The sequence below is a fragment of the Bos indicus x Bos taurus genome, chromosome 19 (assembly GCF_003369695.1).
Source record: "Bos indicus x Bos taurus breed Angus x Brahman F1 hybrid chromosome 19, Bos_hybrid_MaternalHap_v2.0, whole genome shotgun sequence".
NCBI lineage: Eukaryota > Metazoa > Chordata > Mammalia > Artiodactyla > Bovidae > Bos > Bos indicus x Bos taurus.
The window spans coordinates 26,359,532-26,379,568 of record NC_040094.1 but is presented as its reverse complement, the minus strand read 5'-3'; the positions used below and the strand labels follow the sequence as shown (position 1 = coordinate 26,379,568).

Here is a 20,037-nt window from a genome sequence, read left to right as displayed (position 1 = left end):
AGTTCAGGAGCACGGCTGGGAGGGTCCTCTCTCCTGAAGTCCAGGCAGACTCTGCCTCGCACTGATCCCCACACCTGCCCTGCCCATCTCCAACTCTGAGACTGTGCTCAGGTCAATCTTTTAGTCTGAAACGCTCGCCCCATTTAGTGCCCTCTTCTCCAATCCTTACAAGGCTTTTATACAAAGAGTTTTGTTGGAGGTAGACCATTTTTTTTTTAAAGTCTTAGTTGAATTTGTTATAGTATTGCTTCTGTTTTATGTTTTGGATTTTTTGCCAAGGCATGTGGCATCTTAGTTCCCCGACCAGGGATCGAACCTGCACGCCCTGCATTGGAAGGCAAAGTCTTAACCACTGGATCACCAGGAATGTCCCCTTTATAATGCTTCTTGTTTTTCCGTCCTCACTTATATAGTGCCCCTTGCTACATCTGGTGTGCTGGCCAAGCACCCAGCACCGAAATGCAGAGCTGATATATCCTCTCCTCCATCGTCTCTCCCCTGAAAGTCTGCTATGATCTTTCTAACTGGTCTCCAACTCTACTCCAGCTCCCCATCCCATCTGTAGGCTGATCTTTCATGTTACCTACACGTAGTCTCATCTCTCCTCTCCCCCAGCACACAGGCTTCCTTCAGTTCCTGGAAGGCCCCATCCTTCCTGCTTCAGCACCATGATACCTGCTATGTCCTCTGCCTAAGGCTCTTTTCACTTTTCACCTAGCCAACTCCTACCCTCAGTTCTACAGAGAGGATGTTAAGGACCTCCACCCTAAATTAGATATCCCCATCATCACTCTATTAACATTTGATTCTTCTTATTCAGAGGTATTTTTCCCCATTTGGGGTTTTTGTTAGTATGTATAAGTTTATTTGGTTTTTCCAGGTCTTAGTTGCAGCAGGCAAAATCTTCGATCTTTGTTGCAGCATGCAGGATCTTTGGTTGCGGCATGTGGAATCAGGTTCTCTGACCAGGGATTGAACCCGAGCCCCCTGCATTGGGAGCACCAAGTCTGAGCCACTGCACCATCAGGGAAGTCCCTTATTCTCCATTTGTGATTGTATTTTCCTTCATGTCACTGCTTGATGTTTGCCTCTCCCACTAGACTGTAAGCTTGACCAGGGCAGTGACCATGTCTGTTGGTTTCCTGCAGTACCGTGAGCACCTGAAATAGTTGAGCAACTCAGTAAATAGCTCAAAGAATGCGTGACGGGGCGCTGAGCCCCAGCCCTGGGGGAACGTACAGACTGGGTGATTATGAAGCAAGGAACTACAGAGTCTGAGTAGGGAGAGAGATCAACTCCCAGTAGCACCCTTTCTTGGCGCTTCTAAAAAAGGTCACCCAGCTATCGATGGGAGGATGGGATTCACTCACCTCTAGCATCAAAGAATTCATCATCCGAGCTCTCCACTGAGTCGCTGAGGACATTTTGAAGGTGCCAGGGGGCACCACCGCCCGGGGGAGGGCCACCTGCCAAAGAAAACACACCTGTTAGCCAAGCTTGTGACTGTGTCTTGGCACGAAGGAGGTAGATGCAGACGACCCTGGACCAAGGTTTGGTCAGCACTCTGCACATCCCTGCCCTCTTGACTTCAAGTGCCCTGCCCCTCACAGAGCCATCCCACTGCTGTGCTTTCATTTAAGCCCCAAACACCTCTCTGAAATGGCTTGGCGGGGCAGGAACAAGGGTGCTCATTTTGCACACACCCAAACCAAGACCAGAGGCAGTTAAGAGACATTGCCAAGGTGACACATGTATCAGGAAGCATCAAGTAAGTTTTGCTGTGTTAATAAAAGATCTTAAAACAATAACAGGGTCTTCCCTGATGGTCCAGTGGTTAAGAATCCACCTTCCAGTGCAGGGGACTCAGGTTGGATCCCTGGTTGGGGAACTAAGATCCCACCTGCCGTGAGGCAGCTAAGCCCACGTGCGCGCTACAACTACTAAGCCCAGGAACCCGCATGCCACAACTAGAGAGAAGCCCTCACGCTGCGGTGAAAGACCTAGCCAAAAAGAAATGGATGCGTAATTAAATATTAACACAATAATAGTTCATTTCTCACTCACACACAGGTAGGAAGGGGGCTCTGGCCACGGCAGTCACTCATAGCTGCCACCATACGATGCCAGCATCTCAAAAAGGGACTCCAAGGCTTTCAGAAGCAGGGGAGGAGAGCACAGAAAGTCATGCCCAGTCGTAAACACGTCTTCTCACATGTGACACACTTCTGCGCAGGTGTCATTGGCCAAAGCAAGTCACGTAGCCATGGCCAGCTTCAAGAGGGTGCAGGAGAGGAGAAGCTGACATCCTGATGGGCAGAAGTGATGTCTGCTGCACACGTGTGCAAGTCAGGCTGGGACTGCAGCCTCCCCTGGGGAAAAAAGCCCCGAACTAAGAGAAAGGGGACCGGAGCTTGCGTTCTGCCCCGTCTCTGCTACTTACAACCTAGCAGCCATTCCCACTGAATACTGCAGCCTCAGTTTCTCAGTCTATAAAATATCAACAACAATCAATCCCGAGCTGGAAGGATCAGAAATAATGCATGCTCAGCGCCAGTATCTCGGGAGGCTCAGTGATGATGCCTACTATTATTATTAATATCTGCAGAGGCCAGAACGTAGGCTGGGGGGTATTCCAGAGCAGACAGGAACAAGTGCATGCAGAGAATGTGGCCCCCTGGGGGCCCCAAACTCAGCCCCAACCCACCTCCTGCCCCAGGACCAGGGGAAGGAAGACCAGAGATACAGCTGGGTCAGGAGCCTCTCTCTCCCGCCCCCCATTTTCAGAGCCTCTTTACTTGGCACTTTGGGACTCTCAGGAAAGCAGCTGATATCTGGCACATTCAGGAAGCCCTCCGACGGCTCCCAAGACACGTGAAATACTGGAGATTGTGGATGAATTCCAGTCTAATTGGAAACACTAAAACCATAAAAGTGTTGGGAGAAAATTGACCTGGTAATTTTCCTGAGGAAGTAATCAGAGAAGTAGACAAAGATGGCAATACACAGTTGATCAACTCAGTGTTCCGGTGATACCCACCAACCGGAAGAAATCCCAGTGTCCACCCACAGAGGACCAGATGTATATTCACAGTTAGCAAGGGGATTCTTTGCAGTAGGTAGAAAAATAAAGTAGCTCCTTATGTATTAACATGGAAAGATACCCACGGAGTATGGTTAAGAGAAAAAAAAAATGCACATGGGTCCCAGAACCATGTTTCTTTTGATCTCATTTTTGAAAAATATACTCCTGCTTGCACACTGAGGATATGTACAGCATGTTAGTTAAGAACTCAGGATCTGAGGTTGGAAGAGCCCCAGATTCAAGCTCAGGCCCTCACCTCTTAGATGCTGTATGATGTCACCTGTCTGTGCCTCAGTTTCGCCAGCTATAAAGTGAGGAAAGTTCATACGTGCCCCCACGAGCTTGTTGGAAGAATGGAATAGGGATTACCTCTACAGAGCAAAATTTAGTAAGAAGAGGCAGGGAAAACTCCATGTTTCCACTGCACATATAACTTCATATGCCCATTAATTTCATAAATTCATCTTATTAGTGCTAAGACGTACATTTTTTCCACACTTCAACAGCTTTAAAACTGGGGTGTATCTTACTTGGTGGCATGTCCTAATTTTGTTGGCATTGTTTATTCTTTCTTGGGGTATAGAAAATAGTGATGCATCTTACAATTCACTGCATTGTAATTCAATGGAAAACAGTAAAATCACCCTGCACACAGGGTTTATCTTCCTCTGTTCAGCCCTGGCCATCTAGTACACATGGCTTCTTGCATCAGCAATGCCCCTACTTTGGTTCCCCCATCTGTGCAATAGGTAACCAGAAAGAGACTTTCCCCTGAAACTTTTCAACTCTGACTGATGTTTGAGGAGCTGATCTGGCACATAGTAGATGTAAATGAACCAGCACGAGGTGGGCATTCCCCCAGCCTTGGCTAGAACACACCTCATGACGCATTCCCCAGAAAAGCCGCTGCAGCCTCAGCTCACTGCACCCAGCTACCCTGCAGGGTGCTGACACCGTTTCCTGCCCTGAGCCCAGATCCCAGAACACAAACTGCTCCTGAAGGGAGAGGCCAGCACAGGTCAGCCCAGGGCCCCAGCCCTCCTGCCTGGCCCTCCTGCCCCACCCACCACAAACTCCCAAACACACACCCCACTTGAGCTTCATGGCTTGAAGCCAAGCAAAAAGCACGTTCTGAAACACAGAAAAGGCAGAGATCATCAGGAAAACTGACCTGGGAGTCACTTCTGGGTGTAAATCTGGGTCTTCCCCCACATTCCCAGTGGGGACGCTCTAAGCTTTTCGTTCTCACACAACAGTGTGGAGGGCATGACAGTCTGATCAGCAATTTCCTTCCTATGACCCTGGATTTATTGCAAGGGAGTTGGAAGAATCCAAAAACACCATAAGTGAGTATTTCTAACATGACTATGGGACCGTTTCCCAAATGTATATGGGGGAATTTCTGGCTAGAGAAATAAGACAAGAAAAAGAAATAAAAGGTATACATATGAGAAAGGAAAAATAAAACTGCTTTTATTCTCAGATGGCATGATTGTTTATCTAGAAAACAATAACTCTACAAAATCTACCAAAAAAAACCCCAAAAACCCTACTGGAACTAATTATTGAGGATAGTAAGATGACAGGATAGAAAATCAAAATACAAAAGTCAATTGCACTCCTGTATGTCAGAAATGAACAAATGGAATTTGAAATTTGGAAAATAATACCATTTACAATAGCACCAAAATACAATAAAATAAAGAAGTGCATAGGTATACATTAAATGTATGCGAAGATTTCTGTGGTTCAAAAAATATAATCATTTAAAATCCTTCCTGATTTTACATTTATTTTATGTTTTCTCAATCAACAGATATCAAGGATATAAAAACTATCAGACATATGATATGAATGTGCAAATATCCCTTGCTGTCCAAATCTATTCCATTTCTAAGAAAGCAAGAATCTGGACAGTCAGGACAGTCATATTAACCTCATCTATTTGGTCCTTGAATTTTGTATGATGAGCAGCAAGAGTTTAATTAGTGGTGGGTTCATCTAAAGATATATCTGTGTCGATTTGTCTCCTGAATTTAAATAGCGAAGTTTCAACGAGAAGGGACTGGCTATGGTGGGTCTCATACCCGCACAGTATTCACTTCAGCCACGAACAAAGAAGGGCAGAAGCATTCCTGTCAACCTCCCCCTCCTAAAGAGAGCTTGTGTTAGGGCCTGAGGAAAAGAGGGGAGCTCTGGAATTTGTCCCTCCCTCGCCTCCCCCACCGCATCCATCCTTGGGGCTACCACCACCTTAGGCCATCACAACACCCACACCATGTGATGGGCTGGACTTGCTGGGAGTCCCAGTGGGGAGAGCCCGGCAGCGGGGAAGCCTGCAAGGAGCCTGGTTCAGCTCCATTTGAAGGACATGTTCTTCCAGCTAGAGATGGTCAGAAAGGGAGTGGGGCTTCGGGGGTGTCAAAGGGAGCTGCCCATCCTGCAAGGCACTGTATTAGGTGCTGGGGGACATTGAGGTGAATAAGAGGGACAGAGTGGGGCCCTCCCAAAGCGTAAGTCTACAGGGGGACAGAGGAGGCAGACCTAAAACAGGGAAGCAATAATCCTTTCAGCAGTGGCAAGTGCTAGGAAGAAAGGAAAACCGTCTCTTCCCACCTCCACTGTGCCCTTTCCCTCAAGTGTCTCTTACAGTGTCATCATAGCCTAGAGAACAGACAGGCATGAATGCGTGGATCCGTACATCCACCGAGGGATGATGACAAGGGCATTCGGCTCCAAAAGAACTCTGTCACCCAGTGAGTTATAAACACTGGACCAGTGCTGTTTCTCCTCCCACATGAACCCTTCACCTGAGTGTTGAATCTCCTTTGTGGTCAGTATCTACAGTTGATTTTCTCTTTAAAAGCATCTTTTATCTGGTTTAGTGCCATCCTCTTTGTTTTCAAAATACCTTCACTGGTTTTTAAATGCACACTCTAAGTTTGAACCTGCTACAGTCCTTCCCTCTTTGCAGACAGGCTGCTCAAAACAGCCTCTGGAAAGGCAGGTATTTAACACGTAGGGGGATCTCAGTTATCTACCCTGGTGCAAAAAAGAACTTATAAGAATGGATCATGTGGGCTTCCCTGGTGGCTCGGTGGTAAAGAATCCACCTGCCAATGCAGGAGACACAGGTTCAATCCCTGGTCCGGGAAGATCCCACATTGCCATGGTACAACTGAGCCCGTGTGCCACAACTACTGAGTCTGTTCTCTGGAGCCCAGGAACTACAACTACTGAGCCCACGCGCCATAACTACTGAGCCCCTGGGGCCCCTAGAGCCCACGCTCCGCAGCAAGAGAAGCTGCTGAAATGAGAAGGACACGCATTGCAGCTAGAGAGTAGCTCCCAATCTCCACAACTAGAGAAAAGCTCGAGCAGCAACAAAGACCCAGAGCAGCCAAATATAAAACAAATAAATAAAATTATTTTTAAAAAAAAAAGGACAGATCATGTTAAGAAGCAGCCGTCACCTGGCTTATGGAGGAAGATGTTCCCTTCATCTCTTCCTCCAGCATGCAGGGTTTTTTTTTTTTAGCAAATGGCAAAGGTCATATTTCAAAAAAGGAAAACACTGATATAGAGTCTTGGGAGGGCATGAGAGGAAGACTTCTGAAAATGTGGAGGGTCAGTGGAGACTTGAATGGTGAGAAAGAGCCAGACATCCTAAGCACTGGTGTGTACATCCATGTGTGTGCATGCACGTTCCTGGCACACACGCGTGGCATGGACAGGCAGAGGATGAGAGTAAGAGCCTTCCTGGATGAAGGAACTGCAAGGGCAAAGTTACCTGTAAGGGGCAGAAAGAAACCCACGTGGCCGGAGCCAGTGACAGAGGGAAACAGGTATAAGAAGAGGTGAGAGAGGAAATGGAGCCCAAGCAGGTAGGGCTCACCTGCCTGTCATAGATGGGAGCTCAGGACAGGTGGGTTTTAAGGTTCTCACTTCTATCCAGAGTCTATCACCTGCTTACTTCCAGAAGAGGGGACTCAGATGCCCAAGAGGTTCAGAAAATCTCCCAAGGGGTAGGGGGTCTCAGGTCAGGTCGCTAAAGGCCACATATGGTCTTGAGAGTCAGAGAAGGTGGGTGCCTAGATCCCAGATCAGTGAGGGCAAAGGCCCAGAAGCACAACCTCCTTAAGGTAGGTCCCTGTCCTTCACCCCTCTGCATTCTGTGTCCAGTATAGGGTCCCAGGCAGAAGAGAACCAAGAGGTGTTTGTTAAACAAGCAAATGATCAAAAAATGATCTGCTGGCAGCTTCACAGGTATTATCTAAACTCATCCTAACCAAGTCCCATAGAGCAGGTGTTATGAATTCCCATCTTACAGTTCAGGAAATAAAGTTCAGAGGTGTGATGTCATTCAATTGAAGTCATAAAGCTCATAAGGGATGAGGCAAGATCCGAACCCAGGTCCATCTGACTCCAGGGCCTGTGCTCAGGACCACCAGACAGGGTGTGCTCTGCAGCAGAGCTCAGGGCAGGAGCCCAGGTCTCTTCCTCGCTTCTCTCCCCCAGGCTGCAGGGTCTCCAGGGCTCAGCCTACATCCTCCAACAGACTCTCCTTCTGTCCCACCTTCTCTATCACACTTATTCAAAACTCTAAATCAAGGGACTTCCCTGGCAGTCCAATGATTCCAATGTAGGGGGTGTGGGTTCGATCCCTGGTCAGGGGACTAAGATCCCACAAGCCATCCAGCACAGACCAAAAAAAACACTCTAAATCAGGGTAAAAGAGAAAAGGGAATACCCCAATCCTTCCCTGGCAATCCAGAGAAACAAACGATCCTTCACACCCCATGGTGCACTGGTTCCCCAGCAGAGCTCAAAGGAGTGGGGTGCAGGGGGAGAGGCTGTGGGCAGCCATTCCTGCTCCTCTCCTGATCCATCTGCCCGCCACCATCAGGCCCAGTGCAGTCTCCCTGACCTTGTCACAGGCTTGGGTCTCCCCAGCATGAGTGCAGCCAGCAGTCACCCACTTCCCCACCTTAGCCCTGGTTCCCATGGACACAGGAATTGGAAGATGGACAGACAGACAGGAGCCAACAGTGGGTGCTCTGCCCTTTGCTGGGGACTCCAGGGCAGCTCCTGCCTGAAGGTCAGCGCTCCCCACCCCAGAAGGGAGACACCACCCTGCTCTTGGGAGCCCAGTCTGAGGGGAAAGAGAGTCCACAGCAAGGAAAGCCCTGGCCCAGTAAAGTGAGGGAGGCAGGAGGCATTGGCCAACTCCTCCTGGGCCAGACCTTGAACCAGATGCTGCCTAGGAGGTATGAGCTCTGACAAAGCTGAATGGGCTCAATCCCTGGCCCCAGTGCCAGCCTTGGGGCCCAGCCTACGTGGCCCGGCTTAGGGCAAGGGACAAAGGAGGGGTGGGCGGCCTGGCCCCTGGGTGAAATACCACATCAACCTAGCCCGGAGAGGTGTAGACAGCACCTTCCAGAGGCAGGCAGCCTGGAGGCCTTCCTGGAGGACGAGGCAGAACTGAGCCTTAAAGGAAGTAGGGGCAGAGTTGGCTAGGCTGGGGAACAGAGGAGGGAGGAGAGACAGTGGTCAAAGCAATCTTTTAGGCCATTTCCAAGAGATGCTGGACCCAGAAATTTCTCCTCAACTGTAAGAGCGAGGGAGGGAACATGGGCGTCTGCTGTGACCGCCATGGCCCTGCAGGGGTTCAAGTGACAATATCCAGGCCTCCAGGGAGTCACAGCACCTCTGAGCTGGCCAAAGTGGGTGCCCGGCACTGAGCCTGCCGCCCGTGACCATGGTCACAGCTTCTGTGCCCAGTCCTGCCTGAGGACACATCTGAAACTGAGACCTGGCCAGCCTGCTGGATCCCGGCAATCTGTGCCTCGGAAGAAAAGGGCTCATTCAGGCAGGTCCCTTGTCTCCAGTCTGTCTCCTGTGTCCACATACACACACACGGGCACGAGAATGGCAGGTTCTACAAGCACAAGCATCTGGGTTTAACTGCTGATCATCAATGCTGCTAAATTATCAGGCTGCCCTGGACACAGACATGTAGAGAACATGCACGCATGCTCAGTCACTTCAGTCACGTCCAACTCTTTGTGCCCTGTGAACTGTAGCCTGCCAGGCCCCTCTGTCCATGGGATTCTCCAGGCAAGACTACTGGAATAATTTGCCATGCCCTCCTCCACGGGATCTTCCTGGCCCAGGGATCAAACCTATATCTCCTGCAGGTCTTGCATTGCAGGCAGATTCTTTACTGCTGAGCCACCTGGGAAGCCAGGACATGTAGAGTCCAGAGCCCAGATGTGGCCCACACAGGCACACACACACACACACACACACACACACACACACACAGATAGAGGCACACTTCACCGTTCCTCAGCTCTGACCTGAGGTCCCAGGGGTCCTTCTACACACTGGATGCAGTGAGAGATGCACACAATCTGGGAAAGGCTCCTACAGGCAGGCAGGGGTGTGAGGAGGGACTAGGAGGGGCAGGGAGTGGGAGGGAGGGATGTGACCCACCTCCTCTCTGCCCCTCCTCCCAGAGCCCTGCCTTCCTCGCCCCACACTGTCCCCTCTCTGCTCCCAGTAGTGAAAAGACAGGCTCTTCTGTCCATGGAATTTTCCAGGCAAGAATACTGGAGTGGGTTGCCATTTCCTTCTTCAGCAGATCTTCCCGACCCAGGGACTGAACCCGGGTCTCTTGCATTGCAGGCAGATTCTTTACCGTCGGAGCCACCAGGGAAGGGCTGGTTCATATCCCAGCTCTGGCACTTCTCAAGTGATCTTAATAAATGTCACTACAGCACGCTGTGCCTCAGTCTCCTCCTCTGTAAAATGGGGATCATAACAGTCTTCCCCTAGAGCTGCTAGAAGGATCACATGAATGAATATTTGAAAAAGGTTTGGCATAGTGCCTGGCACTCAGACAGTGCTATAAAAGGGTTTGTTAAATAAAATAAATAAATCATGATATCCGCGGGGCTTTCTTTGATCCTTTCACAGTGGACGCTCCCAAGGATGGGCCCCTCTCCTTCTCCTCCAGCCCCTGGAACTGGAGCCCCGAGGGCAGGGCAGGAACTGCTGGCCTCACCCAGAAGCTAGAACAGCCTGAGCCCTGACACTCTTGGGGCTGCTTCTGGTGCATGGCTGGCCTCTCTCCTCTCTGCCAGTGCAGCTCCCTGGGGTTGTGTCTTGTCTGCCCCCATCCCCCAGATCTTGAGCTACCTAAAGCCAGGACCTACACTCTCTCCGAGCCCCACTGCCCATCATCAGTCTGGGTTCCAGTAACATGTCACTACTGGGAAGCACCCCCACTCCACCATGCCATGTCCTTTCCCTCCAAGACTTTGCTGTTGAAGCCCCTGGTACCTGAAATACCCTCGATCCCCAGCCCCCAGCCCCCAGCTGAAAGCCTTCCTTGACCCCCACGCTGGTCTGGGCACCTGCCTCTTCTTTGTCTCGTAACATCCTCTACCTGTGCCCATCAGAGCGCCTGTCTGTAGACTAGGTCCAGGCCTGCCTGCTACACTGGGCTGTGGGTTCCTCCAGGAAAACACTCAGTAGGTATCCTCCCCAGGCCTGTAGCCTCTCCTAGCCCAGGACCAGAGAAAGTTCTTGTTATGCTCAGCATGGCCCAGCACCATGCTGGTAGATCTCAGGAGAGCCCTCTCTCAGGAAAGTATCCCATAGGGAATGTCCTCAGGCCCCTCTCTGGGTCAGGATGAGCCTGACAAGATCAATCAGGGCCAAACAGCCCATGCTCAGCCTTCAAGGGGCTATGGGGCCACCCAGGGAGAAACAAGAGGCCAGGAGAAGCTGCTTCCAGAAAAAGGCATTATTGAAGGAAACCAGTGCTGGTTGGGGGTTGGTTGCTATAGAAACAGGTCCTAACTATCTCCCAAACTGCTGTATGCACCACTGATGAGCTCGTGTGCTGGGCTATTTCAGGGGACATGCCAGGCACCCCAGAAGTGCCTGCATGCTGGGGTTCCCAGCACCTGAAGCCCAGATCCTGCAGGATCTGGAAGGAATACAGTCTCCAGGGCACCCAGGTAGCTCCATCAGTCCAGGGGTGGACTCAAGGATTGAGGCTGAGACTCCAGGCTGCAGAATTTTCCTCAGACTAACCACGGCCCACCCCTGACCTCAACCATAGCCTAACCTCAAGCTGCCCATAGATCAAGTCACAACCCCAATCACAGAATAACTGGGACCCCATCTCAAACAGGCCATGAAGCTGACCACAGGCCATGCCACAAACTAAGCCTTGACCCAACCACACATTCAGCAACGACTCAAAAAAAAAAAAAAAAAAAAAGCAATGCCTCCAGCCACCGACTGCGGCCTGACCCTGGCCATAAACAGCACTGGGCACCATCAAGGGGCTGTAGCATATAACTTCAAGGCTATTTTTGCAGCTAACACTAAATTCTGTGCAGCATTTTCCACCACTGCCAGGGGTTTGCAGGCACTTCCTACGGTCCCCAGGACAGCCCAGTGAGGTCAGTTCAGAGGAGCTCTGCTCCTGTTTGTGATGACAAAGGGAGAAGCTCAGATGGGGTCACACTCCCTGCCCAGGGGTGTCGATGGGGAGGTTGGCAGGCCTGAGGGTGGGATGACAACCCCAGTCTCCCAAGCAGGACACAGTTGGCCCAACTAGTTGCTCTGGGGGGAAAAAAAATGTGGTTTTTGAAGACCTGCTGGTGTCTCATAAATATGCCACTTAAATACCCATTAATTACTTTATTTAGGAGATAATTAGTGATTAATAGCTTTGGCTATCTATTGTACTTTCGTTTTGCTCTGCCAATTCGGCTCCCAACAGTTTTGAGTTATTTGGAACAATTCTTTCCAGCCCCAGATGTCCCCACTCCGTCCCACCAGACTCTTGCTCCATACGGGAGAGGCTTTCTCCTGCCTCTAACGGGAGCTCCCAATGCACCTGCCAGTTCACCACTGATGGCTCTGCCACCTGCAGGCTCCTCAGAAGGGTGGGGGAGGGGGAGGGGAGCCCCAAAAACCAGGACAGAGGGGCCCCTTCCAATCACCCCAGGACCCGCAATGCAGACCAGGGAACAGAGACCAGGAGGGACCCAGGCATCCAACCAGGGCGTGGGGAGGCCAGATTGGGGGGATGGAGGTTGTCATAGACTCAACAAAGGATGCTGGGGGCTCTTTTAAAGCACTCTCCCCACCTCAGTGAGCTGCCCAGCTTGCCGGTAAGGTCACCAAAGGCTGCCATCAGTTTGAATGGGGCAGCAGCAGGGGAGTGGCCCCCACAAGCCAAGGCCGAGGTGACTCCACGGGAGCCTTGGTGACCCTGCTACCCTGGGTCAACTATAGCACAGGGAGGGGGCCCAAGGTGGCCTTGGCCCCACTAGGCTTTGCCTCTGGTGCCAAATCACAGCACCAGGGAATTGCCAGCCGGGACCCCGCAGGTGGGGCTGTGGAATGCTCTCCACACCGCTCCAGTTTACACTGAACAAGAAGGAAACAAAACGGCAGCAAGGGATAAACACCACCCCCCCCCCCACTGGGCAGTAATGGGAAGGCTGAAAATAGCTCTTTTTACCACAAGGGATGATTCCAGAGTCGGTCAGCTGAGACCAGCTTCACGGGAGGTGGGAAGTCGGGGGATGAGAAGGGAATGGGAGGCCAAAAGGAGCTCTGATCCAGACAGCAGTGAGCTGAACCACTCGGGAGCCATCCAGGGAAGGTCAGAGGTGTCTGAGGGACGGATGGGTGGCCACAGCCACTCCAAACCCCCTGAAGACAGCCTCACAGAAGAGCTGCAGCCCCTGGAGCCCGAGCCCAGAGCCTGCACACCTAGATGCATCCCCGAGGAGGTCAGGAGCGCAGGAGTGACGTGCTCTGCAAACACTGAGCCAAGCAAACACAGCATCAGCGGCAGACAGCTCGGAAGAGGCCTCTGGATCCACTAGAACTCGGTGCCCCTCCCAGACACAAAGCCCGACATGTTTCTATTTTTGCTTTCAACCCTTGTTTGGCATCCCCGGCTAACAGACGGCCACTTCCCTCCCTCCGGAATAACAGGTCATCTGGGAAGGAGGAACACCTCCTCCCTGGCCTCCCCAGCCCTAGGTCTGCAAATTAACAGGCCGACCATCCAAAAGGAAGACAAGACTCCAGACAAGCACACACACCATGCCCCTGCCAGGACACCTGGGGAGAAGAGCTTAGTGCCCCTGAACTCTGGTTTCCAGAGACAGACTCATTAGCACCTGCCCCCACTTCTCCCACCAGCCCCCAGCCTGGGCAGCCCCACAGCCACAAAACCTTCCCTGAAGGTCCTGAATTCACCCCACGGACAGGTCACAGCCAAGCCCCTGTAGCCCCTCCCCGAGTCTCCAACGGAGCCCTGATGTGGCCATGCCTGCTTTCGGCCTGGCCCCAACTTGAGCCGTGGTCCCACCCACAACTGAACCTCATAAAATGCCACCCTGGAGAGAGCCTGGAGGAGGCAGGGTGGAGGCTCCACTGCAGGCACCCAGTTCCCACCCCAAAGCCTCTGACAGGCAGGGGGCACCCCACACGTGTACCCCCATGGGGGCTGGTGGCCACACAGCTGTGCAGGCCTCCGCAGGCAGGCAGACATGGGGCCCTGGAGGTGGCATTTACCTCCTGCGTGACTCACTAAGGCGCCCATTCGTTTGCAAAAGGGGTGCCGGGTAGCATTTTCCTTCTCTTCAGAAAACAAGAATTTTAAAAGAAGGAGTATAAAGAGGTTTGAGGGAGTGGGTGGGGAGCTCAGATCCTATTTGATTTCCAAACTCATTTGTTATGCATTCTCTCCTCCCCACTCCCACCCCCAGCCCTTTCCCTGGGGGCCCTGGCCACCCTCTTCCACAAAGCTCCTGGCTGCAGATGTGGTGGTAGGCCGGGGTCCTGGGACCCCCAGGAGGCAGGTGCTCTCCAAATGCCTATCCTCAGCTCCCCATCTGTCCTCCCATCCCCACCAGCCTCTGGGAGGGTCCCCATGAGGAGGGAGATGGGAGGAGGTGAGGGCCGAAATGCAGTGAAGCAATGGGGAGACAGGCTGAGGAAGAAGAGAGCAGTGTTTCAACTAGAGCAAACTCAGAGCTGTCCTGTCCCCCCAGCTCTTTCCTTCTCGTCCCCCTTTTACAGGCGAGAAAACTGAGGCCCAGAGGGGCAGTTCAAGAGCAACCAGTGACAGAGCCAGGTCTGTTCTTTGTTACACAGTCAAATTCCCAGGAATGCTGAATCCAAGAGAAGGAGAGACCTGAGTTCTAATTCCAGCTCTGCCTCTAACTTCATGTGTGACCCTGGAATCAGATACTTAACCATTCTGGGCCTCAGTTTTATCATCCATGAAATGGGAATGACATCAGCCCTACTTCAAAGAGACGCTGGCATGTTGCTGGATGGGAAAGCATGTTGACTGCTACCCAAAATGAGCCAGATTGTTCCTGGAATGCTAGTCACTGACCCTCTCCCAAGCCTGGAATCCCAGGGAATTTCTAGGAGGCACCCAGATTAAAAAGAAGCCCCCAGTCCTCAAGTCCTCACTGATCTTGGGAGTTCATACCCTCTGTTCTTGAAGACACCAGAGCTCAGAGTAAAACCTTTTGCCTTTCTGGCCTTGGTCTCCCACCTGCATTATTAACCGGTAGGACCGGAAGATCTCCAAGACTCTTCTATCCATGAACTATTGCAGTCCACTAAGACATATATGAGAAAGCATCACACATTCTGGCCAGTCTGACACAGACAGGGCCCCAGAGAAGGGGGTCTAGCCATGTCCTCAGACTCTGTGTACCACCACTGGACTCCCAAACACCAGCCAAGACCGCCACCAGGGTTTACAGGCCCAGGACCACGTGCTCATTGTGGGACTCTGTTTCACGAACCGTGCTGTGTTGACTCACTACCCCAAACCTCACCACAGGCAGGGCTAAGAGGCACCAAAGGGCCTCAAGCTGAAGCCTGCTGGGGCCTGCCAGGTTGACTGCTATGACAGGTAACTCAGCAGAGGAACCAGAGACAGGCCCAACCTCCAGCACTTCTATGACTGCACAGAAGGCCGCTAAGGCTTCCTGGAGGCAGAGCTTTAGAAGGGCTTTGAGTTGGGGCACTGGTGTCTGATTTGGCCCTAGCCATCTCCTTAGGGGCTTTCCAGGTGGCCTTAGTGGTAAAGAACCCACCTGCCAAAGCAGGAGACGTAAGAGAAATGGGATCGATCCCTGGGTCTGGAAGATCCCCTGGAGTAGAAAATGGCACCCCACTCCAGTATTCTTGCCTGGAGAATCGCACAGACAGTGGAGCCTGGAGGGCTACAGTCCATGGGGTCACAGAGAGCCGGACATGACTGAAGCAACTGAGCATGTGCACACGGCTCCCTAGGAACCTGCAAAGGTGCATTTGCCATCTCCACGCAGAATCATGAGGCCCTTCAGCAGATACACAGTAAAGCCATCCTGGTACCCCAGGCTCGGGGGTTTCTGAGTCGTGCCTCAAATCTCCTGGCTCTTCCCCAAAGTCCTGAGAATCTCAGAGCTCGTCCCTTTCCCAAGTTCTGAAACATTCTGTCCTCTGAGGGATCCGGCCACTTCCCTCACCCCCATCCCCCCACCATACACACCACCCGGGGACCACAAAGCGGAGGCCCAGGAGGAGGTCTGACTTTGGGATGGTGAGAGGGCAGCTGACACAGCAGAATCGGGTTCAAACCAAATCCCTGAGACACAGGTTCTGGGCCCAATTCTGCCACCACCTTTTTCCACTGGGCCCCCCTCCCCAGGCCTCAGTGTCAGCTCCTGGCAAATGCTTTGAACATGAGTTTCTGAAGGCGTGCCCCCAGCTCTGCTCCTAAAGGATCAGTATTTTACTGACTCAAATTACTGGGTTTGATACACTCCAGCCTGCTGGCTCCTCCCCAACACCTGGGAGCAAATAAACTGGTTCCTCCAGCCTGGAAGAAGGCCCAGCCCTATAGCCCCCGCCCAGCCTCTCCAGGTGGCGGCGCTGGCCCAGCCAGAGAGGTTCCAAAACCGTCCTGGCTGCTGCCTCGGCTCCTGCCCCGGCGGGGCCTTCCACTTGTCCTGCCCCCGGGGTTGACCCGCCTGCCAACCTGCTGAGGCCAGAGGGGCGTAGGGAGGAAGGGAGGGGCCCGGTAGCTGGCAGGAACCAGCGCAAACCCTTCCCTACTGAGCCCTGCCTGGCTGGCCTCTCTCTCTGCCCTCCCAGGAGGGATCTGTCAAAACACCCAAACCTTACGCGTCCCTTCCATCTTCCATATTCTCCAGAGTTTCTTGAAGCCCTCTGCACCCCTCCAGGAACCTTCTCCACAGCCAGCCAACTTTCTCCACCCTTTGGCACCTCCTCCGCACCCACCCCCTTTATACCCTCTACAGGCACATTTTTCCCATTCCCAAGACTAGGAGGTCTTACCTGCACCTTGCCACCTTTCTGTCCAAATTCTGCCAGCCTTTAAAGGCCCAGCTTCTAGAGGAATTCAGCCTTCACTGTTTCAAGCCCCCTTTGGCCTCCTCCCTGTCTACAACACACTTGAGGCCTGATAACCAGATAGCTCTGTATTGTAAGAGGTCATTTCCCAGACCCTTACCACTCTCCCACTCTCCTCCCTACTACAGACTTTCATCCCATAGGTAGCATCTCTCCTCCTTTGTCCAGTAGATCAAGCGTTCCCTCAAGCCAAGACCAAGGGCTCTTCTTGCCTAGCCTTTTCTCTCAAGACTGGACACACTATAACCATCCTGGTCTGTGTGACTAAAACCTTCCCATTTGGGATCCACCCTCTGCCATTTATCCAATCCTTTCTAAGACTTGATTACATTTTCTCTTGTACCTGGGTTCTCCTGGCAACATGGAAGCTCCTTTCACTGCCTCCCTTCAGCTCCTGTGTGACTCTGTTGACACAGCCATGGCTGGTTGCTTAGGGTGTGCACTGCACAAGTCTGGGCTGCTCTCAAAGGACTACAGTGTTGGTGACCTTGGAGTCAGGCACTAGGGCAGCTCTGAGGCCCAAACCTCTATCTCTAGTCAATGGCCTTCTTGGCCAGATTTAGATAGAACACCTCATAGGCCACAGAGCAGACTCTTTCATTCACAGGCCAGATTCTCACAGCCTTCACCCTTCCTCAGTTCTAATGTCACCCCCAGGATGAAGTTCTGATCATTTCTGACTGTCAATCTGTCCATCCACAGTAGATGGTCCTCAATAGCCACCCCTGTCTGTGTTACATCCCCTCCTTGGGTCTCAGTTTCTCTAGCTGTAAAGAGAAGGACCTGGGCTCCTGTCTCCGAGGACTCCCTCTCTTGTAAAGCTCACCAGTCCATCCTCACAGACTTCAATCTCCATGCACACATTACCGCCTGCTGTCTTCAAGTCAGCAAGCTTAGAAGGCTTAGGAAGAGAAGGGACTTTTACAAAATGCAAAGGAGCCTGGAAGAACTCAGAAGAGGAGAAGTAATCCGATCTTGCTAGGGTCGATCCCAAAGGCTCCTTGGGGTGGCAGCTGAGCGTGGGAGGGAGGAGCTTGGGCTGTTGGACCCATGGAGGAGAAGTGGGGTCTGTGCTGCCCTGAGGGAAAGGGCCGAGCATGAAATTGCAGCAGGAAAGACAAGATGTTAGAATAGCATGAGGCACCGATGCTCAGGGCAGAGCAGTTCTTCACCTGTCACAGGAACAAATTCCCACAGACTCTCGGTCTAGAGACCAAACAACCCACAGACCAAAGTGGAAGGGCTGGAACCTCTGAGGGTAGCAATGGAGAAAATCCATCGTTAGAAGTCCTTACAGTCTGGCCCGACATCCAGGCTCTGCGTAGACCCTCTGGGCCACCTGGATGGAGCTATTTCTTTGAGTTTCTGTTTGCAGATGTTTTCAAAAGGGAAGAGTAACACTTCCTGCCTACCGGGATGGTGGTGCACATTGCCTAGTGCCTAGTAAAAGCAGCAATTGTTAACTGCTGCTGTGTTGATGGTGCTCGGGTAGATGATGTGTGCAAGGGGTGTGCATGAACTTGCACACGTGTGCACACGGGGAACGAGGACAGTGGGGGGGACACACACCTGCCATGTGCTCTTGTGTGAGGAATGGGGGTGGGCAAGGACCCAGGGAGGCCGCCTTTTCCAGCCCCATGGGTGTCATCTCCTGGAGCCTCCCTTTGGAGAGGAAAAGGGAGGGAAGTGAGAAAGGGAGTGTTCAGATGTGTTCCTCACTGGCTGTGTCGCACACAACCAGCCCCACCCCAACAGGACTCCAGGGGACAGAACAGGAGTGTATTCTCAGGCACCCAAAGCACACACCCAGCATATGTATAGGAGCATCAGGACCCGGCCCAGGATCAGGGCAGCATCCGAGGGGCGGCAGTGGATTTACACACACAGCCCAGCAGAATCCACTCGAAGTGTGTGCAGAAGTGAACTCACACTCATTCCATCATTGCCACCACTGATGGAGAGAGGGTGGGGTTCGTGCCAAACCATTGCTGAGTCCGAGGGGGTGCCATGGCACCTGCCAACGTCACAGGCTGGGTGTGAGTTCATGGGAGATTTACACATGCCAGCCTCGAAAGCCGGCCCTGCCGTGACCAGGCTTGCTGCCACCCTCGTTGCAGCGACCTCCCAAGTCACCCTCGGGCCCAGAAAGTGCGAACAGGAGCAGCGTCCGGTCCACCTCCTCATCCCAGTGCCCAGCTCTGGGCCTGGCACAAAGCAGATGTTGGTGAATGAACGTCTGGCTGAATGAATGAACAAATGACTAACGCCCACTCCCTCACACCCCGGACTACACGGCCTGGGTCTGGGGGAGGGCAGAGCCCTGGGGACCGCAGAAGAGCACCCCCCCTTTCAGACCTCGGCCCCTGAGGCGCTGCTTCCCAGGGTCCGGGAGGGGGAGGGGGCGGGACTGCTCACAAGCCGGTGCAGAGCGGAGCACCCCTCCTTCCCCAGAAGAAATCTGGGTCTCCTGCCTGAGCTGGGGGCGGGGGGGTGGGGGGGTTGTCGCGCCCTGGATAGCGAGAGCGGCAGGACAAGGGGGCGCGTCCTGGTTGGCGCTGGGGTTGGGCGAGGGGCGTGGGATAGAGCTGCAGCCGCGGGACCTCGCCTTCGTTCCCCGCGCCCGGGTCTGCCCAGGGTCTCGGGAGGGTGGCGATCGTTCCCCTCCGCCGGGCCGGGCAGGGGCGCCGCGGACCTAGCCCTTTCCAGAGGGGCGGTGGCGAGGGGACGCGGTGTCCCACGAGGTGACCGGGGGCGCAGGAAGGACGCGGGGCGCGCGGAGCCCCCTCTCCACGCTCCCAGGGGGCCGGCCGCGCCGCCGCCCGCTCGGCCCGCCTAGAACCTCCGCCCACCTGCGCCGGGGGCTCACCTGAACAGGCAGCCCCCCCACCTCAAGCCGCGCGAGTCCCTCCCCCAGCCGGCGGCCCGGCCCTCCCGGCGCCCGCCCTCACCTGCACGGCCCGCCTTGGCCATGGCCCGGGCGGCGGGCTCCGGCGGCGCTGCGCGCGCTCCTCGCGGCTCCCAGCCCGGTCCCGGCCGCCCAGCCGCCTCCGGCCGCGAGCGGACTCCGAGCGCCGCGCCCCGCGCCCCCGCCCCGCTCGCCGCGGCCGCCGCCACCGCAGCCGCCGCCGCCTCGCCGCTCCCTCCCGCTCCCTTAAAGGCGCCGAGCGGCGGCCGCGCCGGCCCCCCCGCGCTGCCGGGGAGGGACTGACGGAGGAAGGCGCCCAACGCCGCCCCCGCGGGCCCGCACCCCCGCCCGGGGCCGCGGCCGCCGCTCCAACACGCTCCGCTCCGAGTCCCGGACGGGCGCGGAGACGCGGAGACACTGCGGTCCGGGCGGAGATGGGCACGCGGACCGGGAGTCGTGGGCGAGAGCCACGGAGACTGGGCGCTAGAGACACCTCTGCGGCCGAAACACCGACGGGAGATTGGGAGAGAAATTTGGAGCAGACTCGAGACCCTGGCACCTGGAGAGTGAC

The 20,037-nt window shown here is 53.8% G+C and overlaps 1 protein-coding gene across 2 annotated transcripts in view; it reads right to left on the bottom strand.

Moving 5' to 3' along the window:
• PITPNM3 (PITPNM family member 3) overlaps positions 1–19,588 on the bottom strand; it is a 97,033-nt gene extending 77,445 nt beyond the window's left edge. For both annotated transcript variants that reach the window (XM_027517742.1, XM_027517743.1), the window contains exons 1-2: positions 19,510–19,588; positions 1,371–1,466 (exon numbers count right to left, since the gene is read on the bottom strand). In XM_027517742.1, the coding sequence (XP_027373543.1) occupies positions 1,371–1,466; positions 19,510–19,531 (118 nt within the window). In that variant the 5' untranslated portion in view covers positions 19,532–19,588. The remainder of the gene's footprint in view (positions 1–1,370; positions 1,467–19,509) is intronic.
• Positions 19,589–20,037: the final 449 nt, after the last annotated feature.